The 25,109-nt window shown below is 45.6% G+C and overlaps 1 protein-coding gene across 1 annotated transcript in view; it reads right to left on the bottom strand.

Moving 5' to 3' along the window:
* Positions 1-207: 207 nt before the first annotated feature.
* The window catches only part of LOC135531967 (ryanodine receptor 2-like), an 83,616-nt gene continuing 58,714 nt past the window's right edge, over positions 208-25,109 (bottom strand). Inside the window, exons 9-13 of the mRNA XM_064959659.1 lie at positions 23,469-23,633; positions 15,803-15,924; positions 13,100-13,283; positions 4,073-4,208; positions 208-385 (exon numbers count right to left, since the gene is read on the bottom strand). Of these exons, the coding sequence (XP_064815731.1) occupies positions 282-385; positions 4,073-4,208; positions 13,100-13,283; positions 15,803-15,924; positions 23,469-23,633 (711 nt within the window). The 3' untranslated portion in view covers positions 208-281. The remainder of the gene's footprint in view (positions 386-4,072; positions 4,209-13,099; positions 13,284-15,802; positions 15,925-23,468; positions 23,634-25,109) is intronic.

Raw genomic sequence — 25,109 nt, 5'->3', positions numbered from 1 at the left:
CCTCCTCTCATTCTCTGTCTCTCCCTCCTCATTCTCTGTCTCCCTCCTCATCCTCTCTCTCTCCCTCCTCATTCTCTGTCTCTCTCTCCTCCTCATCCTCTCTCCCTCCTCATTCTCTCTGTCTCTCTCTCCCTCCTCATTCTCTGTCTCTCTCTCCCCCCTCTCCCTATTCTCTCTTGCTATACTGTAACAGTGACACTACTGCAGATTGTCTATGCTGCTGCAACAGTGATATGTGATAATGCCATACAGGAGGGTCAAAGGGATATATTGATTATAGATCACATACCAGACGAGGCCTCCAGTCTCTCCAACCGGCTGATCAACCAATCCAACGAGCCGGAGAACTGGGCACAGTTCTTCCTGTTGCCCCTTATCAACGCAGCTAGAGGACAAGAGGGAGGAGAGGAGAGGAAGAAGAGTGAAGATTGAGAGAGGGATACAGAGACATTGTGAGAGATCAGGGAGAAAGGGATGGCGAGAGGGATACAGAGATATTGTGAGAGATTAGGGGAGAAAGGGATGGAGAGGGATACAGAGACATTGTGAGAGATCAGGGGAGAAAGGGATGAGAGAGGGATACAGAGACATTGTGAGAGATCAGGGGAGAAAGGGATGGAGAGAGATACAGAGACATTGTGAGAGATTAGGGGAGAAAGGGATGGAGAGAGGGATACAGAGAGTGAAGAGAGAGGTCAGAAAGGTGGACAGAGAGATCAAGAGAAGGAGAAACGTTACATGAGGGAACAGACTTCAAAATCAGAACAGGTGCATTTTGACAAGCAGTATATTCCCTTCATTGGCTCCAGTACAGTCATTAGAATACAATACAGTGTGAGAGCAACAAGACAGCCGGAGACACATCTAGCTTCAGTTGCAGCATCTGGAGTTTCTAGAGGGCTGAGGGAGCAACGAGGCAGCATGGAACCATTAGCATCAGTTAGGGCTGAGGGAGCAACGACGCAGCATTGAACCATTAGCATCAGTTAGGGCTGAGGGAGCAACGAGGCAGCATGGAACCATTAGCATCAGTTAGGGCTGAGGGAGCAACGAGGCAGCATGGAACCATTAGCATCAGTTAGGGCTGAGGGAGCAACGACGCAGCATGAACCATTAGCATCAGTTAGGGCTGAGGGAGCAACGAGGCAGCATGGAACCATTAGCATCAGTTAGGGCTGAGGGAGCAACGAGGCAGCATGGAACCATTAGCATCAGTTAGGGCTGAGGGAGCAACGAGGCAGCATGGAACCATTAGCATCAGTTAGGGCTGAGGGAGCAACGAGGCAGCATGGAACCATTAGCATCAGTTAGGGCTGAGGGAGCAACGAGGCAGCATGGAACCATTAGCATCAGTTAGGGCTGAGGGCTGAGGGAGCAACGAGGCAGCATGGAACCACTAGAATCAGTTAGGGCTGAGGGAGCAACGAGGCAGCATGGAACCATTAGCATCAGTTAGGGCTGAGGGAGCAACGAGGCAGCATGGAACCATTAGCATCAGTTAGGGCTGAGGGAGCAACGAGGCAGCATGGAACCATTAGCATCAGTTAGGGCTGAGGGAGCAACGAGGCAGCATGGAACCATTAGCATCAGTTAGGGCTGAGGGCTGAGGGAGCAACAAGGCAGCATGGAACCACTAGAATCAGTTAGGGCTGAGGGAGCAACGAGGCAGCATGGAACCATTAGCATCAGTTAGGGCTGAGGGAGCAACGAGGCAGCATGGAACCATTAGCATCAGTTAGGGCTGAGGGAGCAATGAGGCAGCATTGAACCATTAGCATCAGTTAGGGCTGAGGGAGCAATGAGGCAGCATGGAACCATTAGCATCAGTTAGGGCTGAGGGAGCAATGAGGCAGCATGGAACCATTAGCATCAGTTAGGGCTGAGGGAGCAACGAGGCAGCATGGTACCATTAGCATCAGTTAGGGCTGAGGGAGCAACGAGGCAGCATGGTACCATTAGCATCAGTTAGGGCTGAGGGAGCAATGAGGCAGCATGGAACCATTAGCATCAGTTAGGGCTGAGGGCTGAGGGAGCAACGAGGCAGCATGGAGCAACGAGGCAGCATGGAACCATTTGCATCAGTTACGGCTGAGGGCTGAGGCAGCATGGAACCATTAGCATCAGTTAGGGCTGAGGGAGCAACGAGGCAGCATGGTACCATTAGCATCAGTTAGGGCTGAGGGCTGAGGGAGCAACGAGGCAGCGTGGAGCAACGAGGCAGCATGGAACCATTAGCATCAGTTAGGGCTGAGGGAGCAATGAGGCAGCATGGAACCATTTGCATCAGTTACGGCTGAGGGCTGAGGGAGCAACGAGGCAGCATGGAGCAACGAGGCAGCATGGAACCATTTGCATCAGTTAGGGCTGAGGGAGCAACGAGGCAGCATGGAGCAACGAGGCAGCATGGAACCATTTGCATCAGTTAGGGCTGAGGCAGCATGGAACCATTTGCATCAGTTACGGCTGAGGGCTGAGGGAGCAACGAGGCAGCATGGAGCAACGAGGCAGCATGGAACCATTAGCATCAGTTAGGGCTGAGGGAGCAACGAGGCAGCATGGAGCAACGAGGCAGCATGGAACCATTTGCATCAGTTACGGCTGAGGGCTGAGGCAGCATGGAACCATTAGCATCAGTTAGGGCTGAGGGCTGAGGGAGCAACGTGGATGCAGCACATGGCAGAAGCCCAGCTGCCGCTTTAAGCAGCAGTCAGTCAGCCATACAGTTAATCAGCCAGTCAGTCAGCCAGGCAGTTAATCAGCCAGTCAGTTGACCAACTAGCCAGTTAATCAACTTGTCAGTTAATCAGCCAGTCAATTAATCAACTAGTCAGTTAATCAGCTAGTCAGTTAATCAACTAGTCAGTTAATCAACTAGTCAGTTAATCAACCAGTCAGTTAATCAGCCAGTCAGTTAATCAGCCAGTCAGTTAATCAGCCAGTGAGCCAGTCAGTTAATCAACCAGTCAGTTAATCCGCCAGTCAGCCAGTCAGTTAATCAGCCAGTCAGTTAGCCAGCCAGTTAATCAGCCAGTCAGTTGATCAACTAGTCAGTTAATCAACTAGTCAGTTAATCAACTAGTCAGTTAATCAGCCAGTCAGTTAATCAACTACTCAGTTAATCAGGCAGTCAGTTAATCAACTAGTCAGTTAATCAACTAGCCAGTTAATCAACTAGTCAGTTAATCAGCCAGTCAGTTAATCAGCCAGTCAGTTATCAACTAGTCAGTTAATCAGCCAGTCAGTTAATCAACTAGTCAGTTAATCCACTCGTCAGTTTATCAGTCAGTCAGTTAATCAGTCAGTCAGCCAGCCACCATAGAGGGTAGTACAGTGTGCCAACTAGCAGACGGTTATTTAAGGATGTATGCTGTGCTGCTGTTGATGTTTCCATCCCTCCGCTCCTCCTCCCTCCTCTCCTCTTCTCTACTCCTCTCTCCTCTCCTCCCTCCTCTCCTCAAATCAAATCAAATGTATTTATATAGCCCTTCGTACATCAGCTGATATCTCAAAGTGCTGTACAGAAACCCAGCCTAAAACCTCCTCTCCTCCCTCCCTCCACTACTCCTCCCTCCCCTCCTCTCCTCCCTCCTCTCCTTCATCCCTCCCTCCCTCCCTCTTTTCTACTCTCCTCTCCCTCGACTCTCTTCCCTCCATCCCTCCTCTCCTCTTATCTACTCCTCCTCCTCCTCTCCTCTCCTCCCTCCTCTCCCTCATCCCTCCTCTCTCCATCCCTCCTCTCCCTCCTCTTTTCTACTCTCTTCCCTCCATCCCTCCTCTCCTCTTATCTACTCTCCTCCCTCCACTACTCCTCCCTCCTCTCCTCTCCTCCCTCCTCTCCTCTTATCTACTCTCCTCCCTCCTCTCCTCCCTCCTTGTTGTCAGTCAGTGACTGTGTAACCTGGCGATACATGTTAATGAGTGTTGTACAGCGTAACAGTTCTGTGCTGGGGGGGGGGGGGGGGGTCAGGGCCCTGTAAGCGGTGTTAGTGTACAGGAGGAGCTGTGGGAGAACTGGGCAGCGCGTGTTTCTAAAGCCCCTGAGGTTGCAGTATTCAGCTGCTCCACTCCTCACCCAGGAGCTCATATAATGAGTTCAGCGTGGATCTCCAGGCCTCCCCGCCCTCCCTCCCCGCCACCTCAGCAAAATGAGCCGCGCTGCTGTACACGTGGAGACGATCGATACACTCCAACACCAGGTTTATCATCCCCTGGGGAGAGAGGGGGAGGGTGGGGGAGAGATGGAGAGAGGGAGAGGGAAAGGGGGAGGGAGAGGGGAGAGAGAGAGAGGAGGGAGAGGGGAGGGAGAGAGGGAGGGAGAGAGAGGGGGAGGAGAGATGGATGGAGGGAGGGGGATGGGGGGAGAGGGGAGGGAGAGAGAGGGAGGACAGAGGGAGGGGAGGGAGAGAGAGAGGGAGGGAGAGGGAGGGAGAGGGGGAGAGAGGGGTGGGGGAGAGATGGAGGGAGGGAGGGAGGGGAGGGAGAGAGGGAGGGAGGGAGAGAGGGAGGGAGAGGGAGAGAGAGGGGTGGGGAGAGATGGAGGGAGGGAGGGAGAGGGGGAGGGAGAGAGAGGGAGGGAGAGGGGGATGGATAGAGGGAGAGAGAGGGGTGGGGGAGAGAAAGAGAGAGTCATGTTATACATATCATGCATGCAGAAACACAAACAGTATATCATCATATATAGTGTATCATAGTGTATCATAGTGTATCCTCATATATAATGTATCATAGTGTATCATAGTGTATTCTCATACATAGTGTATCATAGTGTATCCTCATACATAGTGTATCATAGTGTATCATACTGTATCATAGTGTATCATAGTGTATTCTCATACATAGTGTATTATAGTGTATCACAGTATATCATAGCGTATCATAGTGTATCATCATACATAGTGTATCATATTGTATCATAGTGTATAATCATATGTAGTGTTTTATAGTGTATCATAGTGTACAACCATATGTGGTGTTTTATAGTGTATCATAGTGTATCATCATACATAGTATATCATGGTGTATCATAGTGTATCATAGTGTATTATCATACATAGTGTTTTATAGTGTATCATAGTGTATCCTCAGACATTGTGTATCATAGTGTATCCTCAGACATAGTGTATCATAGTGTATCATCATACATAGTGTATCATAGTGTATCATAGTGTATCCTCATACATAGTGTATCATAGTGTATCCGCATACATAGTGTATCATAGTGTATTATAGTGTATCATAGTGTATCCTCATACATAGTATATCATAGTGTATCCTCATACATAGTGTATCATAGTGTATCCTCATACATAGTGTATCATAGTGTATTATAGTGTATCCTCATACATAGTGTATCATAGTGTATCATAGTGTATTCTCATATATAGTGTATCATAGTGTATCATAGTGTATCCTCATACATAGTGTATTATAGTGTGTCCTCATATATAGTGTATCATAGTGTATCATAGTGTATCCTCATACATAGTGTATCATAGTGTATTATAGTGTATCCTCATATATAGTGTATCATAGTGTATCCTCATACATAGTGTATTATAGTGTATCATCATACATAGTGTATCATAGTGTATTATAGTGTATCCTCATACATAGTGTATCATAGTATATTATAGTGTATCCTCATACATAGTGTATCATAGTGTATCATAGTGTATTATAGTGTATCCTCATACATAGTGTATCATAGTGTATCATAGTGTATTATAGTGTATCTTCATACATAGTGTATCATAGTGTATCATAGTGTATTCTCATAAATAGTGTATCATAGTATATTGTAGTGTATCATAGAGCACCATAGTATATCATAGTGTATCATAGTGTATCCTCATACATAGTGTATAATAGTGTATCATATCGTATCCGCATACATAGTGTATCATCATACATAGTGTATCATAGTGTATCATTGTGTATACTCATACATAGTGTATCCTCATAGATATTGTATCATAGTGTGCCATTGTGTATCCTCATACATAGTGTATCCTCATAGATATTGTATCATAGTGTATCATCATACATAGTGTACCATATTGTATCATAGTGTACCATAGTGTATCATCGTGTATCACAGTGTATCCTCATACATAGTGTATCATAGTGTATCCTCATACATAGTGTATCATAGTGTATCCTCATACATAGTGTATCATAGTGTATCCCCATACATAGTGTATCATAGTGTATCATAGTGTATCCTCATACATAGTGTATCATAGTGTATCCTCATACATAGTGTATCACAGTGTATCATAGTGTATCCTCATACATAGTGTATCATAGTGTATCCTCATACATAGTGTATCATAGTGTATCATTGTGTATCCTCATACATAGTGTATCATAGTGTACCATAGTGTATCCTCATACATAGTGTATCATAGTGTATCATAGTGTATCCTCATACATAGTATATCATAGTGTATCATAGTGTATCCTCATACATAGTGTATCATAGTGTATCATAGTGTATCATAGTGTATCATAGTGTATCCTCATACATAGTGTATCATAGTGTATCATCATACATAGTATATCATAGTGTATCATAGTGTATCCTCATACATAGTGTATCACAGTGTTTCATAGTGTATCATAGTGTATCCTCATACATAGTGTATCATAGTGTATCATAGTGTATCCTCATACATAGTATATCCTCATAGATAGTGTATCATAGTGTATTCTCATAAATAGTGTATCATAGTATATTGTAGTGTATCATAGAGCACCATAGTATATCATAGTGTATCATAGTGTATCCTCATACATAGTGTATCATAGTGTATCATAGTGTATCCGCATACATAGTGTATCATCATACATAGTGTATCATAGTGTATCATTGTGTATACTCATACATAGTGTATCCTCATAGATATTGTATCATAGTGTGCCATTGTGTATCCTCATAGATATTGTATCATAGTGTATCATCATACATAGTGTACCATATTGTATCATAGTGTACCATAGTGTATTATCGTGTATCACAGTGTATCATCATACATAGTGTACCATTGTGTATCCTCATACATAGTGTATCCTCATAGATATTGTATCATAGTGTATCATCATACATAGTGTACCATATTGTATCATAGTGTACCATAGTGTATCATCGTGTATCACAGTGTATCCTCATACATAGTGTATCACAGTGTATCCTCATACATAGTGTATCATAGTGTATCCTCATACATAGTGTATCATAGTGTATCATAGAGTATCCTCATACATAGTGTATCATAGTGTATCATAGTGTATCCTCATACATAGTGTATCATAGTGTATCCTCATACATAGTGTATCACAGTGTATCATAGTGTATCCTCATACATAGTGTATCATAGTGTATCCTCATACATAGTGTATCATAGTGTATCATAGTGTATCCTCATACATAGTGTATCATAGTGTACCATAGTGTATCCTCATACATAGTGTATCATAGTGTATCATAGTGTATCCTCATACATAGTATATCATAGTGTATCATAGTGTATCATAGTGTATCATAGTGTATCCTCATACATAGTGTATCACAGTGTATCATAGTGTATCCTCATACATAGTGTATCACAGTGTTTCATAGTGTATCATAGTGTATCCTCATACATAGTGTATCCTCATAGATATTGTATCATAGTGTATCATCATACATAGTGTACCATAGTGTATCATAGTGTATCATAGTGTATCCTCATACATAGTATATAATAGTGTATCATGGCGTATCATCATAAATAGTGTTCCATAGTATATCATAGCATATCATAATATATCATCATACATAGCGTATCATAATGTATCACAGTGTATCCGCATACATAGTGTATCATAGTGTATCATCATACATAGTGTACCATAGTGTACCATTGTGTATACTCATACATAGTGTATCCTCATAGATATTGTATCATAGTGTATCATTGTGTATCATCATACATAGTGTATCATAGTGTATCATTGTGTATCTTCATACATAGTGTATCATAGTATATCATAGTGAATCATGGTGTATCATAGTGTATCATAGTGTATCATAGTGTATCATCATACATAGTGTATCATAGTGTATCATAGTGTATCCTCATACATAGTGTATCATAGTGTATCCTCATACATAGTGTATCATAGTGTATCCTCATACATAGTGTATCCTCATACATAGTGTATCATAGTGTATCATAGTGTATCATAGTGTATCCTCATATATAGTGTATCATAATGTATCATAGTGTATCCTCATACATAGTGTATCATGGTGTATCCTCATACATAGTGTATCATAGTGTATCATAGTGTATCCTCATACATAGTGTATCATAGTGTATCCTCATATATAGTGTATCATAGTGTATCATAGTGTATCCTCATACATAGTGTATCATAGTGTATCCTCATACATAGTGTATTATAGTGTATTCTCATATATAGTGTATCATAGTGTATCCTCATACATAGTGTATCATAGTGTATCATAGTGTATCCTCATACATAGTGTATCATAGTGTATTATAGTGTACCCTCATACATAGTGTATTATAGTGTATCCTCATATATAGTGTATCATAGTGTATCATAGTGTATCCTCATACATAGTGTATCATAGTGTATCCTCATACATAGTGTATCATAGTGTATCATAGTGTATCATAGTGTATCCTCATACATAGTGTATCATAGTGTATCCTCATATATAGTGTATCATAGTGTATCATAGTGTATCCTCATACATAGTGTATCATAGTGTATCCTCATACATAGTGCATTATAGTGTATACTCATATATAGTGTATCATAGTGTATCATAGTGTATCCTCATACATAGTGTATCATAGTGTATCATAGTGTATCCTCATACATAGTGTATCATAGTGTATTATAGTGTATCCTCATACATAGTGTATTATAGTGTATCCTCATATATAGTGTATCATAGTGTATCATAGTGTATCCTCATACATAGTGTATTATAGTGTATCCTCATATATAGTGTATCATAGTGTATCATAGTGTATCCTCATACATAGTGTATTATAGTGTATCCTCATACATAGTGTATCCTCATATATAGTGTATCATAGTGTATCCTCATACATAGTGTATCATAGTGTATCATAGTGTATCATAGTGTATCCTCATATATAGTGTATCATAGTGTATCATAGTGTATCCTCATACATAGTGTATCATAGTGTATTATAGTGTATCCTCATATATAGTGTATCATAGTGTATCATAGTGTATCCTCATACATAGTGTATCATAGTGTATCATCATACATAGTGTACCATAGTGTATCATAGTGTATCATAGTGTATCCTCATACATAGTGTATCACAGTGTATCATAGTGTATCCGCATACATAGTATATAATAGTGTATCATGGCGTATCATAATAAATAGTGTACCATAGTATATCATAGCATATCATAATATATCATCATACATAGTGTATCATAGTGTATCATAGTGTATCATTGTGTATCCTCATACATAGTGTATCACAGTGTATCATAGTGTATCCTCATACATAGTATATAATAGTGTATCATGACATATCATCATAAATAGTGTACCATAGTATATCATAGCATATCATAATATATCATCATACATAGCGTATCATAATGTATCACAGTGTATCCTCATACATAGTGTACCATAGTGTATCATAGTGTATCATCATACATAGTGTATCATAGTGTATCATTGTGTATACTCATACATAGTGTATCCTCATAGATATTGTATCATAGTGTACCATTGTGTATACTCATACATAGTGTATCCTCATAGATATTGTATCATAGTGTATCATTGTTTATCATCATACATAGTGTACCATAGTGTATCATTGTGTATCATCATACATAGTGTATCATAGTATATCATAATGAATCATGGTGTATCATAGTGTATCCTCATACATAGTGTATAATTGTGTATCATAGTGTATCCTCATACATAGTGCACCATAGTGTATCATAGTATATCATAGTGTATCCCCACACATAGTGTATCATAGTGTATCATAGTGTATAGTAGTGTATAATAGTGTATCATAGTGTATCAGAGTGTATAGTAGTGTATCATAGTGTATCATAGTGTATCCTCATACATAGTGTACCATAGTATATCATAGTATATCATAGTGTATCATCATGCATAGTGTATAATAGTGTATCATAGTGTATAATAGTGTATAATAGTGTATCATAGTGTATCATAGTGTAGTGTATAATAGTGTATCATAGTGTATCATAGTGTATCATAGTGTATCATAGTGTATCATAGTGTAGTGTATAATAGTGTATCATAGTGTATAATAGTGTACCATAGTGTATCATAGTGTATCATAGTGTAGTGTATAATAGTGTATCATAGTGTATAATAGTGTATCATAGTGTATCATAGTGTAGTGTATAATAGTGTATCATAGTGTATAATAGTGTATCATAGTGTATCATAGTGTATCATAGTGTAGTGTATGATAGTGTATCATAGTGTATAATAGTGTATCGTAGTGTATCGTAGTGTATCATAGTGTATCATAGTGTATCATAGTGTTTCATAGTGTATCATAATATATCATCATACATATTTAGTAGCGACACGTTGATGTTTACATGGTCTGTAGTAGATTAGTGAATGTTTAGAGGCGCTGTGAAAACCATGAACAGGCCAAAGCAGAGCAGTCTAGTCCCTGCATCATGACACTGATGAGACCTGAACGATACTCTGCACTGCTGACTTTAAACAGGGAATTACAGAGTGTCGGGTCGAGGGTCAGGGAGGTCGATCCTCACAACACAACTAACCGTGAGACAACTAGTATATTAAGTTAATGCCCAGGGGACACCATCTGGCTCCCCACTACTGCAGAAACACAGTGCTTTACACCAGCTGGTGCCCTACACAGCACACCAGTACAGACGCGGTCGAACACTTCATTTAACAGGAGAGACAGAGATGTGATCTGCAGTGTTATGACTGGTCATGACTGCTCTCTAACAGGAGAGACAGAGATGTGATCTGCAGTGTTATGACTGCTCTCTAACAGGAGAGACAGAGAGACAGAGATGTGATCTGCAGTGTTATGACTGCTCTCTAACAGGAGAGACAGAGATGTGATCTGCAGTGTTATGACTGCTCTCTAACAGGAGAGACAGAGATGTGATCTGCAGTGTCATGACTGCTCTCTAACAGGAGAGACAGAGATGTGATCTGCAGTGGTATGACTGCTCTCTAACAGGAGAGACAGAGATGTGATCTGCAGTGGTATGACTGCTCTCTAACAGGAGAGACAGAGAGACAGAGATGTGATCTGCAGTGGTATGACTGCTCTCTAACAGGAGAGACAGAGATGTGATCTGCAGTGTTATGACTGCTCTCTAACAGGAGAGACAGAGATGTGATCTGCAGTGTCATGACTGCTCTCTAACAGGAGAGACAGAGATGTGATCTGCAGTGGTATGACTGCTCTCTAACAGGAGAGACAGAGATGTGATCTGCAGTGGTATGACTGCTCTCTAACAGGAGAGACAGAGAGACAGAGATGTGATCTGCAGTGGTATGACTGCTCTCTAACAGGAGAGACAGAGATGTGATCTGCAGTGTTATGACTGCTCTCTAACAGGAGAGACAGAGATGTGATCTGCAGTGTCATGACTGCTCTCTAACAGGAGAGACAGAGATGTGATCTGCAGTGGTATGACTGCTCTCTAACAGGAGAGACAGAGATGTGATCTGCAGTGGTATGACTGCTCTCTAACAGGAGAGACAGAGATGTGATCTGCAGTGTCATGACTGCTCTCTACCAGGAGAGACAGAGAGACAGAGATGTGATCTGCAGTGTTATGACTGGTCTCTAACAGGAGAGACAGAGATGTGATCTGCAGTGTTATGACTGCTCTCTAACAGGAGAGACAGAGAGACAGAGATGTGATCTGCAGTGTTATGACTGCTCTCTAACAGGAGAGACAGAGAGACAGAGATGTGATCTGCAGTGTTATGACTGCTCTCTAACAGGAGAGACAGAGAGACATAGATGTGATCTGCAGTGTTATGACTGCTCTCTAACAGGAGAGACAGAGATGTGATCTGCAGTGGTATGACTGCTCTCTAACAGGAGAGACAGAGATGTGATCTGCAGTGGTATGACTGCTCTCTAACAGGAGAGACAGAGAGACAGAGATGTGATCTGCAGTGTCATGACTGCTCTCTAACAGGAGAGACAGAGATGTGATCTGCAGTGTTATGACTACTCTCTAACAGGAGAGACAGAGAGACAGAGATGTGATCTGCAGTGTCATGACTGCTCTCTAACAGGAGAGACAGAGAGACAGAGATGTGATCTGCAGTGTCATGACTGCTCTCTAACAGAAGAGACAGAGAGACAGAGATGTGATCTGCAGTGTTATGACTGCTCTCTAACAGGAGAGACAGAGATGTGATCTGCAGTGGTATGACTGCTCTCTAACAGGAGAGACAGAGAGACAGAGATGTGATCTGTAGTGTCATGACTGCTCTCTAACAGGAGAGACAGAGAGACAGAGATGTGATCTGCAGTGTCATGACTGCTCTCTAACAGGAGAAAGAGAGAGACAGAGATGTGATCTGCAGTGTCATGACTACTCTCTAACAGGAGAGACAGAGAGACAGAGATGTGATCTGCAGTGTCATGACTGCTCTCTAACAGGAGAGACAGAGAGACAGAGATGTGATCTGCAGTGTCATGACTGCTCTCTAACAGGAGAGACAGAGATGTGATCTGCAGTGTCATGACTGCTCTCTAACAGGAGAGACAGAGATGTGATCTGCAGTGTCATGACTGCTCTCTAACAGGAGAGACAGAGAGACAGAGATGTGATCTGCAGTGTCATGACTGCTCTCTAGAGTGAAACACTAAAATATCCCCGGACAGGAAGAAATGGAGGGACGTAATCAAGGCTTTACGCACCACTTGGCACAATGAGGCCCAAGTAAGTAAATGGCTGTTTTGTGATGGTCTTCCCCCTGTCCCTGATGATGTGGAATATAACCCCCAGCATGCTCTTTGTTCTCTACCTCTTCCTGGAAGAGGTTCTGTCGGTTCTTTAGGGCTCGGAGGCGGTTCTGTTTGTCCTCGTGCTCCAGGTGCTCGTCAGGAGGCTGGAAGTAGCCAATCAGATCCTGCAGACTCAAACTGACCGACTCGATCGGCAGGTCGAGTGTCGAGGTCTTTCCTTTTTTACTGAGGGTGTCCAGACCCCTGGAACACAGAGAGAGAGAGAGAGAGAGAGGGAGAGAGAGAGAGAGGGAGTGAGACGTTACTGAGGGTGTCCAGACCCCTGGAACACAGAGAGAGAGACGTTACTGAGGGTGTCCAGACCCCTGGAACACAGAGAGAGAGACGTTACTGAGGGTGTCCAGGCCCCTGGAACACATAGAGAGAGAGAGGGAGAGAGAGAGAGAGAGAGAGAGAGAGAGAGAGAGAGAGAGACAGAGAGAGAGAGAGACAGAGAGAGAGAGAGAGAGAGAGAGAGAGAGAGACGTTGACTCAGATGTAAAGTGTAAAATGTCTCATTTCACATATTGATCAACGGTTCGATTGATCCAACTTAAGTGTAAAGTCAAGATTTCCACAGGACAAGCAACACATCATGCAGTGTCTGTGTAGGCTACTGTATCTGTGTAGGCTACTGTATCTGTCTGTGTAGTCTACTGTATCTGTCTGTGTAGTCTACTGTATCTGTGTAGGCTACTGTATATGTCTGTGTAGTCTACTGTATCTGTCTGTGTAGTCTACTGTATCTGTGCAGGCTACTGTATCTGTGTAGGCTACTGTATCTGTCTGTGTAGTCTACTGTATATGTCTGTGTAGTCTACTGTATCTGTCTGTGTAGTCTACTGTATCTGTGCAGGCTACTGTATCTGTATGTGTAGGCTACTGTATCTGTCTGTGTAGTCTACTGTATCTGTCTGTGTAGTCTACTGTATCTGTGTGTAGGCTACTGTATCTGTGTATGTAGGCTACTGTGTGTGTGTAGTATACTGTATGCGTGTACTGTGTGTCTCCATGTTTCACCTAGAGGAGTGTGTGTCCCCATGTTTCACCTAGAGGAGTGTGTGTCTCCATGTTTCACCTAGAGGAGCGTGTACTGTGTGTCTCCATGTTTCACCTAGAGGACTGTGTGTCTCCATGTTTCACCTAGAGGAGTGTGTGTCTCCATGTTTCACCTAGAGGAGTGTGTACTGTGTGTCTCCATGTTTCACCTAGAGCAGTGTGTGTCTCCATGTTTCACCTAGAGGAGTGTGTGTCCTCATGTTTCACCTAGAGGAGTGTGTGTCCCCATGTTTCACCTAGAGGAGTGTGTGTCCCCATGTTTCACCTAGAGGAGTGTGTGTCCCCATGTTTCACCTAGAGGAGTGTGTGTCCCCATGTTTCACCTAGAGGAGTGTGTGTCTCCATGTTTCACCTAGAGCAGTGTGTGTCCCCATGTTTCACCTAGAGCAGTGTGCATCTCCATGTTTCACCTAGAGGAGTGTGTGTCCCCATGTTTCACCTAGAGTAGTGTGTGTCCCCATGTTTCACCTAGAGGAGTGTGTGTCCCCATGTTTCACCTAGAGGAGTGTGCGTCTCCATGTTTCACCTAGAGGAGTGTGTACTGTGTGTCCCCATGCTTCACCTAGAGCAGTGTGTACTGTGTGTCTCCATGCTTCAACTAGAGCAGTGTGTACTGTGTGTCTCCATGTTTCACCTAGAGCAGTGTGTACTGTGTGTCTCCATGCTTCACCTAAATCAGTGTGTACTGTGTGTCTCCATGCTTCACCTAGAGCAGTGTGTACTGTGTGTCCCCATGTTTCACCTAGAGCAGTGTGTACTGTGTGTCTCCATGTTTCACCTAGAGCAGTGTGTACTGTGTGTCCCCATGCTTCACCTAGAGCAGTGTGTGTCTCCATGCTTCACCTAGAGGAGTGTGTACTCTGTGTCCCCATGCTTCACCTAGAGCAGTGTGTACTGTGTGTCTCCATGCTTCACCTAGAGCAGTGTGTACTGTGTGTCTCCATGCTTCACCTAGAGCAGTGTGTACTGTGTGTCCCCATGCTTCACCTAGAGCAGTGGGTACTGTGTGTCTCCATGCTTCACCTAGAGCAGTGTGTACTGTGTGTCTCCATGCTTCACCTAGAGCAGTGTGTACTGTGTGTCCCCATTCTTCACCTAGAGCAGTGTGTACTGTGTGTCTCCATGCTTCACCTAGAGCAGTGTGTACTGTGTGTCCCCATGCTTCACCTAGAGCAGTGGGTACTGTGTGTCTCCATGCTTCACCTAGAGCAGTGTGTACTGTGTGTCCCCATGCTTCACCTAGAGCAGTGTGTACTGTGTGTCTCCATGCTTCACCTAGAGCAGTGGGTACTGTGTGTCTCCATGCTTCACCTAGAGCAGTGTGTACTGTGTGTCCCCATGCTTCACCTAGAGCAGTGTGTACTGTGTGTCTCCATGCTTCACCTAGAGCAGTGGGTACTGTGTGTCTCCATGCTTCACCTAGAGCAGTGTGTACTGTGTGTCTCCATGCTTCACCTAGAGCAGTGGGTACTGTGTGTCTCCATGCTTCACCTAGAGCAGTGTGTACTGTGTGTCTCCATGTTTCACCTAGAGCAGTGTGTACTGTGTGTCTCCATGCTTCACCTAGAGCAGTGTGTACTGTGTGTCTCCATGTTTCACCTAGAGCAGTGTGTACTGTGTGTCTCCATGCTTCACCTAGAGCAGTGTGTACTGTGTGTCCCCACCTGATGAATCGGTTGAACAGGAAGACGGTACTGCGTATGACCCGTGCGGTACGGGACTCCTCGTGTTGCGAGCGGGACAGGGTCAACCCATCGTCCATGTGACCCTCGTGGTGCATGATGGCCTGAAACAGACACATCGTCACGTTCTGCAGACACTGAGACAGAACGGGAGAGGTTTTCTGACACGGTTAGCTTTGACACTGTTAGCTTAGCATCGAGACAGAGCGGGAGGTTTCTGACTGTTATCTTTGACACTGTTAGCTTAGCATTGAGAAAGAAGGGGAGGTTTCTGACACTGTTAGCTTAGCATTGAGACAGAACGGGAGGTTTCTGACACTGTTAGCTTAGCATTGAGAAAGAAGGGGAGGTTTCTGACACGGTTAGCGTAGCATTGAGACAGAACGGGAGGTTTCTGACACTGTTAGCTTAGCATTGAGACAGAACGGGAGGTTTCTGACACTGTTAGCTTAGCATTGAGACATAACGGGAGGTTTCTGACACTGTTAGCTTAGCATTGAGACATAACGGGAGGTTTATGACACTGTTAGCTGAGCATTGAGACATAACGGGAGGTTTATGACACTGTTAGCTTAGCATTAAGACATAACGGGAGGTTTCTGACACTGTTAGCTGAGCATTGAGACAGAACGGGAGGTTTCTGACACAGTTAGCTTAGCATAATGGCTACGCCCAAAACATCATTACACCATACTACAAATTCACACGACTCAGAGGTTAAACTGAACCTCTCTCATCAGAACATATCCCTGTCTGAAAACCCATCTTGCTGAATTGATAAATGTCACATACACAAGCGGGGAGACAGAACGGCTGGCTCTTTGTCACTGTTAGCTTAGCATAATAATGCTAATGGTTTTATTCATCAGAATGAGTGTGTTTCTGACACGGTTAGCTTAGCCTAATGGCTTTAATTATATGATAAGCGCAGCTTAATGGTTTTATTCCAGCGAGACGGCCTGGAGCTGATTGAGAAGAGCTCGTTAGGAAGACATTTATAAAAGTCTGTGAGTCATAACTGCTCCTGCTGGACGCCGGGATGTTAGTCGACCGGCTGAGGAAACCATGGAGACGAGCTGAGACCAGACACCTTCTCCTAGGGACCAGGCTGGATCCGACAGTATCCTCTCTAGATAACTTCTCCTGGGGACCAGGCTGGATCCGACAGTATCCTCTCTAGATAACTTCTCCTGGGGTCCAGGCTGGGTCCTACAGTATCCTCTCTAGATAACTTATCCTAGGGACCAGGCTGGGTCCTACAGTATCCTCTCTAGATAACTTCTCCTGGGGACCAGGCTGGATCCGACAGTATCCTCTCTAGATAACTTCTCCTAGGGACCAGGCTGGGTCCGACAGTATCCTCTCTAGATAACTTCTCCTGGGGACCAGGCTGGGTCTGACAGTATCCTCTCTAGATAACTTCTCCTGGGGACCAGGCTGGGTCCGACAGTATCCTCTATAGATAACTTCTCCTAGGGACCAGGCTGGGTCCGACAGTATCCTCTCTAGATAACTTCTCCTAGGGACCAGGCTGGGTCCTACAGTATCCTCTCTAGATAACTTCTCCTGGGGACCAGGCTGGATCCGACAGTATCCTCTCTAGATAACTTCTCCTGGGGACCAGGCTGGGTCCGACAGTATCCTCTCTAGATAACTTCTCCTGGGGACCAGGCTGGGTCCGACAGTATCCTCTCTAGATAACTTCTCCTGGGGACCAGGCTGGGTCCTACAGTATCCTCTCTAGATAACTTCTCCTAGGGACCAGGCTGGATCCTACAGTATCCTCTCTAGATAACTTCTCCTAGGGACCAGGCTGGGTCCTACAGTATCCTCTCTAGATAACTTCTCCTAGGGACCAAGCTGGATCCGACAGTATCCTCTCTAGATAACTTCTCCTAGGGACCAGGCTGTGTCCTACAGTATCCTCTCTAGATAACTTCTCCTGGGGACCAGGCTGGGTCCTACAGTATCCTCTCTAGATAACTTCTCCTAGGGACCAGGCTGGGTCCGACAGTATCCTCTCTAGATAACTTCTCCTGGGGACCAGGCTGGATCCGACAGTATCCTCTATAGATAACTTCTCCTAGGGACCAGGCTGGGTCCTACAGTATCCTCTCTAGATAACTTCTCCTAGGGACCAGGCTGGATCCTACAGTATCCTCTCTAGATAACTTCTCCTAGGGACCAGGCTGGGTCCTACAGTATCCTCTCTAGATAACTTCTCCTAGGGACCAAGCTGGATCCGACAGTATCCTCTCTAGATAACTTCTCCTAGGGACCAGGCTGTGTCCTACAGTATCCTCTCTAGATAACTTCTCCTGGGGACCAGGCTGGGTCCTACAGTATCCTCTCTAGATAACTTCTCCTAGGGACCAGGCTGGGTCCGACAGTATCCTCTCTAGATAACTTCTCCTGGGGACCAGGCTGGATCCGACAGTATCCTCTATAGATAACTTCTCCTAGGGACCAGGCTGGGTCCTACAGTATCCTCTCTAGATAACTTCTCCTGGGGACCAGGCTGGGTCCTACAGTATCCTCTCTAGATAACTTCTCCTAGGGACCAGGCTGGGTCCGACAGTATCCTCTCTAGATAACTTCTCCTGGGGACCAGGCTGGATCCGACAGTATCCTCTCTAGATAACTTCTCCTGGGGACCAGGCTGGATCCGACAGTATCCTCTCTAGATAACTTCTCCTAGGGACCAGGCTGGGTCCTACAGTATCCTCTCTAGATAACTTCTCCTGGGGACCAGGCTGGATCCGACAGTATCCTCTCTAGATAACTTCTCCTAGGGACCAGGCTGGATCCTACAGTATCCTCTCTAGATAACTTCTCCTAGGGACCAGGCTGGGTCCGACAGTATACTCTCTAGATAACTTCTCCTAGGGACCAGGCTGGGTCCGACAGTATCCTCTATAGATAACTTCTCCTAGGGACCAGGCTGGGTCCGACAGTATCCTCTCTAGATAACTTCTCCTAGGGACCAGGCTGGGTCCTACAGTATCCTCTCTAGATAACTTCTCCTAGGGACCAGGCTGGATCCTACAGTATCCTCTCTAGATAACTTCTCCTAGGGACCAGGCTGGGTCCTACAGTATCCTCTATAGATAACTTCTCCTAGGGACCAGGCTGGATCCGACAGTATCCTCTATAGATAACTTCTCCTAGGGACCAGGCTGGGTCCTACAGTATCCTCTCTAGATAACTTCTCCTGGGGACCAGGCTGTGTCCGACAGTATCCTCTCTAGATAACTTCTCCTAGGGACCAGGCTGGATCCGACAGTATCCTCTATAGATAACTTCTCCTAGGGACCAGGCTGGGTCCTACAGTATCCTCTCTAGATAACTTCTCCTGGGGACCAGGCTGTGTCCGACAGTATCCTCTCTAGATAACTTCTCCTGGGGACCAGGCTGGATCCGACAGTATACTCTCTAGATAACTTCTCCTAGGGACCAGGCTGGATCCGACAGTATCCTCTCTAGATAACTTCTCCTAGGGACCAGGCTGTGTCCGACAGTATCCTCTCTAGATAACTTCTCCTGGGGACCAGGCTGGGTCCGACAGTATCCTCTCTAGATAACTTCTCCTGGGGACCAGGCTGGATCCGACAGTATCCTCTCTAGATAACTTCTCCTGGGGACCAGGCTGGGTCCTACAGTATCCTCTATAGATAACTTCTCCTAGGGACCAGGCTGGGTCCGACAGTATCCTCTCTAGATAACTTCTCCTGGGGACCAGGCTGGGTCCTACAGTATCCTCTCTAGATAACTTATCCTGGGGACCAGGCTGGGTCCGACAGTATCCTCTCTAGATAACTTCTCCTAGGGACCAGGCTGGGTCCTACAGTATCCTCTCTAGATAACTTCTCCTAGGGACCAGGCTGGGTCCGACAGTATCCTCTCTAGATAACTTCTCCTGGGGACCAGGCTGGATCCGACAGTATCCTCTCTAGATAACTTCTCCTAGGGACCAGGCTGGGTCCGACAGTATCCTCTATGGATAACTTCTCCTGGGGACCAGGCTGGGTCCGACAGTATCCTCTCTAGATAACTTCTCCTAGGGACCAGGCTGGGTCCGACAGTATCCTCTCTAGATAACTTCTCCTGGGGACCAGGCTGGGTCCTACAGTATCCTCTATAGATAACTTCTCCTAGGGACCAGGCTGGGTCCGACAGTATCCTCTCTAGATAACTTCTCCTAGGGACCAGGCTGGGTCCGACAGTATCCTCTCTAGATAACTTCTCCTAGGGACCAGGCTGGGTCCTACAGTATCCTCTCTAGATAACTTCTCCTAGGGACCAGGCTGGGTCCGACAGTATCCTCTCTAGATAACTTCTCCTAGGGACCAGGCTGGATCCGACAGTATCCTCTCTAGATAACTTCTCCTAGGGACCAGGCTGGGTCCTACAGTATCCTCTATAGATAACTTCTCCTAGGGACCAGGCTGGATCCTACAGTATCCTCTATAGATAACTTCTCCTAGGGACCATGCTGGGTCCGACAGTATCCTCTCTAGATAACTTCTCCTGGGGACCAGGCTGGGTCCGACAGTATCCTCTCTAGATAACTTCTCCTGGGGACCAGGCTGGATCCGACAGTATCCTCTATAGATAACTTCTCCTAGGGACCAGGCTGGATCCTACAGTATCCTCTCTAGATAACTTCTCCTAGGGACCAAGCTGGATCCGACAGTATCCTCTCTAGATAACTTCTCCTGGGGACCAGGCTGGGTCCGACAGTATCCTCTCTAGATAACTTCTCCTGGGGACCAGGCTGGGTCCTACAGTATCCTCTCTAGATAACTTCTCCTGGGGACCAGGCTGGGTCCGACAGTATCCTCTCTAGATAACTTCTCCTGGGGACCAGGCTGGGTCCGACAGTATCCTCTCTAGATAACTTCTCCTGGGGACCAGGCTGGGTCCTACAGTATCCTCTCTAGATAACTTCTCCTGGGGACCAGGCTGGGTCCTACAGTATCCTCTATAGATAACTTCTCCTGGGGACCAGGCTGGATCCGACAGTATCCTCTCTAGATAACTTCTCCTGGGGACCAGGCTGGGTCCGACAGTATCCTCTCTAGATAACTTCTCCTAGGGACCAGGCTGGGTCCGACAGTATCCTCTCTAGATAACTTCTCCTGGGGACCAGGCTGGGTCCGACAGTATCCTCTCTAGATAACTTCTCCTGGGGACCAGGCTGGGTCCTACAGTATCCTCTATAGATAACTTCTCCTGGGGACCAGGCTGGATCCGACAGTATCCTCTCTAGATAACTTCTCCTAGGGACCAGGCTGGATCCGACAGTATCCTCTCTAGATAACTTCTCCTAGGGACCAGGCTGGGTCCTACAGTATCCTCTCTAGATAACTTCTCCTGGGGACCAAGCTGGGTCCTACAGTATCCTCTATAGATAACTTTGCACAGCCAGAAGAGGACTTGCTACCCCTCATAGCCTGGTTCCTCTCTAGGTTTCTTCCTAGGTCCCTGGCTTTCAAGGGAGTTTTTCCTAGCCCTCTACACCTGCATTGCTTCTACACCTGCATTGTTTGGGGCTTCTGTACAGCACTTTGAGACTTCAGCTGATGTAAAAAGGGCTTTATAAATATATTTTATTGATTGATTGACTGGGGACTCGGCAGGGTCCTATACCTATTCCCTATGAAGTGCACTACTTTTGAACAGAGCCCTATGAGCCCTGGTCAAAAGTAGTGCCCTATGAAGTGCACTAATGTGAATAGGGTTGAAGCTGGGACGCAGGCTATGTTTTAGATCTTCTGATGAGAGTGGTTCACCTCTGGTGCTGCAGGTTGATGCCCACTCCTTTTCCCACAGCCTAAACATGGATTACATTTGAAAATGTTCCTAATTAATCTACACACAATACCAAATAATGACAAAGCAAAAAAAAAAAAAAACGTGTTTTAGAAATGTTTGGAAATGTATAAAAAAACAAGAAAAAAACTGAAAAACCTTATTTACAATAATAGTTATGAGATTCGGTGCATCCTGTTAACATTGATCATCCTTGAGATGTTTCTACAACTTGATTGGAGTCCGACTGTGCATTTCAGAGCAAAAACCAAGCCATGAGGTTGAAGGAATTGTCCGTAGATCTCAGAGACAGGATTGTGTCGAGGCACAGATCTGGGCAAGAGTACCAACACATTTCGGTAGCATTGAAAGATCTCCCCGAGACAGTGGCCTCCATCATTCTTTAATGGAAAAAACGTGGAACCACCAAGACTCTTCCTAGAGCTGGCCGCCCAGACAAACTGAGCATTCAGGGAGAAGGGCCTTGGTCAGGGAGGTGACCAAGAACCCGATGGTCACTCTGACAGAGCTACAGAGTTCCTCTATGGAGATGGGAGAAGCTTTATGGTAGAGTGACCAGATGGAAGCCAGTCCTCAGTAAAAAAAACACATGACAACCCTCTTGGCATCACGTCTGGAGGACACCAGGCACCATCCCTACGGTTAAGCATGGTGGTGGCAGCATCACGTCTGGAGGAAACCAGGCACCATCCCTACGGTGAAGCATGGTGGTGGCAGCATCACGTCTGGAGGAAACCCGGCACATCCCTACGGTGAAGCATGGTGGTGGCAGCATCACGTCTGGAGGAAACCAGGCACCATCCCTACGGTGAAGCATGGTGGTGGCAGCATCACGTCTGGAGGACACCAGGCACCATCCCTACGGTGAAGCATGGTGGTGGCAGCATCACGTCTGGAGGAAACCAGGCACCATCCCTACGGTGAAGCATGGTGGTGGCAGCATCACGTCTGGAGGACACCAGGCACCATCCCTACGGTGAAGCATGGTGGTGGCAGCATCACGTCTGGAGGAAACCCGGCACCATCCCTACGGTGAAGCATTATGGTGGTTGGTGCTCCGGGGTTCTCAGGACCTCAGACTGGGGTGAAGGTTCACCTTCCAATAGGACTACGACCAAACCACACAGCCAAGACAACGCAGGAGTGGCTTTGGACAAGTCCCTGAATGCTCTTGAGTGGCCCAGCCAGAGCCCACACTTGAACCCCATCGAACATCTCTGGAGAGACCTGAAAATAGCTGTGCAGCGAGGTTCCACATCCAACCTGACAGAGCTTGAGAGGATCTGCAGAGAAGAATGGGAAAAACTCCCCAAATAAAGGTGTGCCAAGTTTGTAGCGTCCTAACCAAGAAGACTCAAAGCTGTAATCTCTTCCAAAGGTTATTCAACAAAGTACTGAGTAAAGGGTCTGAAAACTTATTTAAATGTAAAATTTCAGTTGTGTTTTTTTATACATTTGCAAGAATTTCTAAAACTTTTTTTTTTTTGCTTTGTCCTTATGGGATATTGTGATGTCATTATGGTGTATTGTGATGTCATTATGGGGTATTGTGATGTCATTATGGGGTATTGTGATGTCATTATGGGGTATTGTGATGTCATTGTGATGTCATTATGGGGTATTGTGATGTCATTATGGGGTATTGTCATGTCATTATGGGGTATTGTAATGTCATTATGGGGTATTGTGATGTCATTATGGGGTATTGTGATGTCATTGTGATGTCATTATGGGGTATTGTGATGTCATTATGGGGTATTGTCATGTCATTATGGGGTATTGTGGGTCAGAGGAGCAGAGAGGAGATGTGCTGTACCTTCCTCTGCACGCCGCCCATGCGTGCACACTTAGCGTCCATGGCCTGGTAGGTGAGCCACAGACAGGTGTCCACATGTTGGACATAACACACGGAGTCCCCATACTTGATGTCAGGAACACCCATCCCGTCCACCTCCTTCTTTGGCCCCAAGTCCAGCTTTTCCTGGGGAAGGAAGCAGATGAGACATGATGATTAATGAACATCATTTATAATACAAGGGACAAGGGGTTGTCGTTCGGTATGAAGCACAGCTGAGTGCCAGCATTGTGATATATTCATTATTAACATACTGTAGTGCAGAATGACCCCTGCTCTGACCCCTCCTCTCTCTCTCTTTCGGTATGAAGCACAGCTGAGTGCCAGCAATGTATTAGATGTGATACATTCATTATTAACAGGCTGTAGTGCAAAATGACACCCCTCTCTCTCTCTCTCTCTCTCACACACACACACACACACACACACACACACACACACACACACACACACACACACACACACACACACACACACACACACACACACACACACACACACACACACACACACACACACACACACACACGTCGTTGGTTGAAGAAATGCAACCTCAGCACTCCTGATCCCTACAGTCATAACTCATCACACCAACATGAGAGAGAAGAGAAGAGCAGGAGAGGGGCTGAGTCCCTAATAGAGGCAGAGAGCTGTAGGAACCATGAGAGAGAAGAGCAGGAGAGGGCTGAGTCCCTAATAGAGGCAGAGAGCTGTAGGAACCATGAGAGAGAAGAGAAGAGCAGGAGAGGGGCTGAGTCCCTAATAGAGGCAGAGAGCTGTAGGAACCATGAGCGAGAAGAGAGGCAGGAGAGGGCTGAGTCCCTAATAGAGGCAGAGATCTGTAGGAACCATGAGAGAGAAGAGAAGAGCAGGAGAGGGGCTGAGTCCCTAATAGAGGCAGAGAGCTGTAGGAACCATGAGAGAGAAGAGAAGAGCAGGAGAGGGGCTGAGTCCCTAATTGAGGCAGAGAGCTGTAGGAACCATGAGAGAGAAGAGAAGAGCAGGAGAGGGGCTGAGTCCCTAATAGAGGCAGAGAGCTGTAGGAACCATGAGAGAGAAGAGAAGAGCAGGAGAGGGGGCTGAGTCCCTAATAGAGGCAGAGAGCTGTAGGAACCATGAGAGAAGAGAGGGGAAGGAGAGGGCTGCGTCCCTAATAGAGGCAGAGAGCTGTAGGAACCATGAGAGAGAAGAGAAGAGCAGGAGAGGGGCTGAGTCCCTAATAGAGGCAGAGAGCTGTAGGAACCATGAGAGAGAAGAGAGGGGAAGGAGAGGGGCTGAGTCCCTAATAGAGGCAGAGAGCTGTAGGAACCATGAGAGAGAAGAGAGGGGAAGGAGAGGGGCTGAGTCCCTAGTAGAGGCAGAGAGCTGTAGGAACCATGAGAGAGAAGAGAAGAGCAGGAGAGGGCTGAGTCCCTAATAGAGGCAGAGAGCTGTAGGAACCATGAGAGAGAAGAGAAGAGCAGGAGAGGGGCTGAGTCCTAATAGAGGCAGAGAGCTGTAGGAACCATGAGAGAGAAGAGAAGAGCAGGAGAGGGGCTGAGTCCCTAATAGAGGTAGAGAGCTGTAGGAACCATGAGAGAGAAGAGAAAGAGCAGGAGAGGG

The sequence above is a fragment of the Oncorhynchus masou genome, unplaced genomic scaffold (assembly GCF_036934945.1).
Source record: "Oncorhynchus masou masou isolate Uvic2021 unplaced genomic scaffold, UVic_Omas_1.1 unplaced_scaffold_1685, whole genome shotgun sequence".
In the NCBI taxonomy this organism is placed as follows: domain Eukaryota; kingdom Metazoa; phylum Chordata; class Actinopteri; order Salmoniformes; family Salmonidae; genus Oncorhynchus; species Oncorhynchus masou.
This window is presented reverse-complemented; position numbering and strand designations above follow the sequence as displayed.